Here is a 4,374-nt window from a genome sequence, read left to right as displayed (position 1 = left end):
GCAAACTTGTTAGTTGTTTATTCCTGCCCAAAAAGATTTTTAAAATTAATCATTTATTTCATAAAATATTTAAAAATATTTAAATAAAATTTATGAAAAATGTAACAAACCATGTTTATAGATTTTAACTCAAAATGAGTCTGACTTATTTTATAGTAAGAAAATAAACAAATAAAATAATTTTAACATTTAACCACGCACGTGCGCAAGAACTAGTAATATAATATATAATAATAAACAAAAGGGGCAGTCTATCTAAAGAATTTAAGGGTTAACACTGGATAGACCCCATTTATTCTATTATTGCTGATAGGTTACCCCTCGATCTAACTCCAAACTTAATGATCATTTCATATATAACTAGTTTAAATCGGTAACCTAACGAAGTTGAGAATCCAGGAGGTCAATCTGCAACAATAGAAGTAAAGGAGGCCTATCCACAATTTGGAGATAGTACAAGAGGTTTATCCGTAATTAACCCAAATTTTTTTCAACTATATAACAAGATCAACAAATTCTGAAAAAGTCAACTTTCACATACTAAACCATAGAAATTTGCATGCATGAATCAATATTAATACAAGTACAATCAATGTATTATTCAATATGTATGATGAAAAATAATCTTTCGAACAACTAATCCTCACAAGAAAACTATAGACTTATCCTTACATTGTTACAAACAAATGCACAATTTCATCATAGTATAATGACTTGCTTCTACGGTAAAGGTGAGCTAAGTCCTTCTTGCGAAGCCATAGGATGAAGAGGTTGAGGATGGCCAGATGAGAACGAAGACTTCCTTTTTCGAAACGACGGTCTCTTCATCATACGCCTAAGAGTTGCTTTGGTATAGATTTCTCTAAATATAGGGGTAATCCTCTCATTGAACTTCAATACAAGAAAGAAGACAACTCTGTAGGAGAGGAGCAAAACGAAAATCATCGATAGATCGAACCATTTTGATTGTTTTAAGCTGATACCAAAAATGTTTTGTATGATGTATTCTCCACTTAGCTTTGGACCACCAGGTATCATGGGATCAAATTCTTGCCCGAGGAAGTCGTTCTTGTAATTACCCTGCAAAAAATGATAGAAGATCATGATATGTATTTTGGTAGGAAAATAAAATAAAAAGAACCTAAAGTCTTATGTTAGAGGTATATGATCATGGGGAGAGAACTCCCGAAGAACGTGGGAGAAATAGTACATGATAAGAGGGCTAAAAATTAGAAAACAACAACACAAAAAAAAAACAATTTGATAACGCTTGAGTATTGTTTAGTAGAAACAGAAGTTTTTGGTATATTCAAGCATAATGACGTCCCAATGTCCTACCTATATCATTATCAATCAATCTAACTAGTATTAGATCTTCAAAAATATAAATTTCTCCTTGGGGGATGAAAATGGTACACCATCAACAAACAGTAGTATGATAACAATGAGAATGTAGCACTGAAAACATTTCATATATCTAAGATATATGCTCTTTTAATTAACCATTCTGGACTTAATAGGTGATGCGCATTGACACACGCATTTGTGCATTGTGTGGTTGTCTGTCTCTGTATACAATGTGCAGTTTCCATGATATACGCGTGTTCTACATTTTGAAAGCTTTATTATGACTCTTCATAATGGTAACTTACCATACTGATACTAAATTACACAAATATGCATGTTATTCCTCTAGAACCTCAAATCACGTTTGCAGGTTGCTAACCCAAAAACCATTCAATAAGGAAATTTTTTCAGACGCATTTTCAGAAGAAGAAAAAACTGATCTTTTTCATGAATAATGCGTCACTCGATCTGTTTGCAATAATCTCATTCACTCTGAAGTTTACTGAACAACAAAAATCTCTGCGATGATTTTATAGCCTAGATTGAATCTGATATAATTGGAATTAAACTTTCCACGTATAATATCTGAATGAAATACCTGCAAAGCCCATGATCCATAACTGATATATGACACCGGATAGCGCCAAACAATCTTCGGAAGTTCTGGAAGCAACCGGAAGAATCCAGCAGTCATCATCATAAGCCCCTGATTATCAACAAATCATAGAAAATGTAAGCTTCACAAAAACACATAAACACAATACTGAACAGGGCTTGTTGCGGATGGACACCCTGTACTATCGGCAAATTGAACTTACTACCCTTGTAGTCCTATTGTTGTAGATAGACCCCTTGAAAGAGTTGCAGATAAACATCTGTGTGAAAATTTATTGTTGCAGATAGATCCCTTGAAAATGCTCAAAAGAATTCATTCAGAGGATCCATCTGCAACAATAGAACTACTGGGGTAGCATGTTGAATTTTGCGATAGTACAGGGGGTTCTATCCGCAATTAACCCTACAAAATATTACACTTACAATAATGCCAGCTCCTGTAACAAGCCCCATCATAAAATTAGGCACAAGCGACGCAACAATCATCATTAGACTCTCAATCACACCAATACCGGCATAGAGACTGATACAGAAGTAGGCATAATGTTCAAAACCCTTGCGAAACTTTGCCATGAAGTAAACTATAGTCCCTGAACATGTAGCAACTCCTACTAAGAAAGGAAATGACGAAATATAGTTCGAAATAATGAACACAGCGACTCCATAATGTCCATTTTGCCTCTCTCGATAGAAAACCTTCATTTCTTCAATAAAGGACGGGAAACCACCGATGGACATAAATGTCAAAAATCCTGATACAAAGCCTCCACATGATGCTCGAGCTAATATAGCGGTGTAGCCAGTTCCTACGTCGTAGTATATGCTACCGACACATGTAGACACTACTATATAGATTGCTATACGTAGCCAGTAGTATCCAATATCTCTTGACATGTTGATAAAAGATCTCCTTGTCAGAGTTGTTAGTTGCTTCAACCACATTGCTTGGCTCCCTTTACCTGACTCCATATTAAGTCCTTCCTACAATGTTTCGTCGATTAATTTCAAATTTCCATGAAAATTGTAGAGAGATACTAGATTTAACGAAGAAAGAAATTTACGATTTTGGATATCTCTTGAATTCTTTTCTTGGTCATTGATGCGTAATCTGAGTTCCTGTAGTTCTCGATAAGCATAGCTTTGATCTCTGAGGTTCTTAATTTCGATAACAGGTCCGAAGATGATTCTGGTTCCATCCGAATTTTCAGGGAACCTTTCAATGTAGCATTCACTTGATCAAAATCAGAGTTAATGCAACGAAGAAAGTGGTCTGAAGGATTTCTTCTGCTAGGACAAGGGAATCCAACTTCTGCAAAGAACTACATAGCATACCAAAGAGAAAATCAGTATCAAACTAAATTATTTTAGGGTCAATTGCCGATAAACCCCTGTATTCTGACGCAATTGTGGATGGGCCCCCTAGTTCAATTGTTGCGGATCGACCACCAGAGTGAAACTCTTTTTATTTTTTTTACTCTTTTTACCTCAGAGAGAGAGAGAGAGAGAGATAGAGAACTGTTTTCACAGATAGACCTCCTGAGGGTAAAAGATTTAAAAAAAATATCACTCAAGGAGCCTACCGCAAGTAATCTATCATTTTCCTAGGATAAATTTCTTCATTACCTTAGTAGCTGAGTTGGTGTCACCAAAATAAACAGCTTCACCGCCAGATAAAAGGTACAAATCATCAAACAAGGCAAAAACTTCACTGCTTGGTTGGTGCACAGAGGAGATTATAGTCTTGTTGCCATCAAGGGCCATTTGTTTCAGAGTTTGGATAACTGAGAAGGATGCTGCGCTATCAAGGCCACTCGTGGGCTCGTCTAAGAACAGAAGGCGAGGCTTAGTCAGAATCTCGATGGCGATGCTGAGCCTCTTCTTTTCCCCGCCGCTTATCCCTCTAAGATGCCAGTTTCCTATTTGTCTATCGGCACAATCTTGAAGACCCATTTCCTCTATTGTCCATTCAACGACCTCTGATATCTCCTTGTTGGTCATTTTGGTTGGAAGTCTTAGGTGAGCTGAGTACGTTAAGGTTTCACGGACTGTGAGTGTGCCTAACAGAATGTTTTCTTGAGTCACATATGCCTGTAAAATACCAAAGTGAACAGATAATATCTGCATGATTAGTACCAAGATCAGAATCTTGCTGGAAATCAATGTTCCAGGTATTGAATTAACTGGATTTACCTTGAATTCAGAATTAAATTGCAAATATACACATACATACGCACACTAACAGAGTTCCTTATTACCGATGTTTGATGTTGTCCATCAATATATATTTATGCTATGTTCATAAATTAGACGGTATCAATTGGACTGTAAGAGCATCTCCAACAGCTTCCCTAAAAATTTCTCCAAAATGGGGAATCAAATGTCATATTCTCCAAATTATTTTTGCTCCAACTC

At 36.1% G+C, this 4,374-nt stretch overlaps 1 protein-coding gene across 1 annotated transcript; it reads right to left on the bottom strand.

The window, feature by feature from the left end:
- Positions 539–4,126, bottom strand: LOC109831615 (ABC transporter G family member 12-like). Its single transcript, XM_020398971.1, has 5 exons — positions 3,586–4,126; positions 3,024–3,281; positions 2,386–2,943; positions 1,946–2,053; positions 539–1,080 (listed from the first exon to the last, which is right to left on the bottom strand). Exons 1-5 carry the CDS (start codon positions 4,084–4,086, stop codon positions 721–723), a joined length of 1,785 nt encoding a protein of 594 aa, XP_020254560.1. The 5' UTR covers positions 4,087–4,126; the 3' UTR covers positions 539–720.

Source organism: Asparagus officinalis, chromosome 2, assembly GCF_001876935.1.
Source record: "Asparagus officinalis chromosome 2, Aspof.V1, whole genome shotgun sequence".
In the NCBI taxonomy this organism is placed as follows: domain Eukaryota; kingdom Viridiplantae; phylum Streptophyta; class Magnoliopsida; order Asparagales; family Asparagaceae; genus Asparagus; species Asparagus officinalis.
This window is presented reverse-complemented; position numbering and strand designations above follow the sequence as displayed.

Coding starts and splice junctions, on each gene's coding strand:
- LOC109831615 (XM_020398971.1), bottom strand. CDS start 4,086: ATGCAGATATTATCTGTTCACTTTGGTATTTTACAGGCATATGTGACT. Junction 3,282..3,585: donor ACACCAACTCAGCTACTAAG/GTAATGAAGAAA, acceptor TATGCTATGTAG/TTCTTTGCAGAAGTTGGATT. Junction 2,054..2,385: donor TTACAGGAGCTGGCATTATT/GTAAGTGTAATA, acceptor GTTGATAATCAG/GGGCTTATGATGATGACTGC.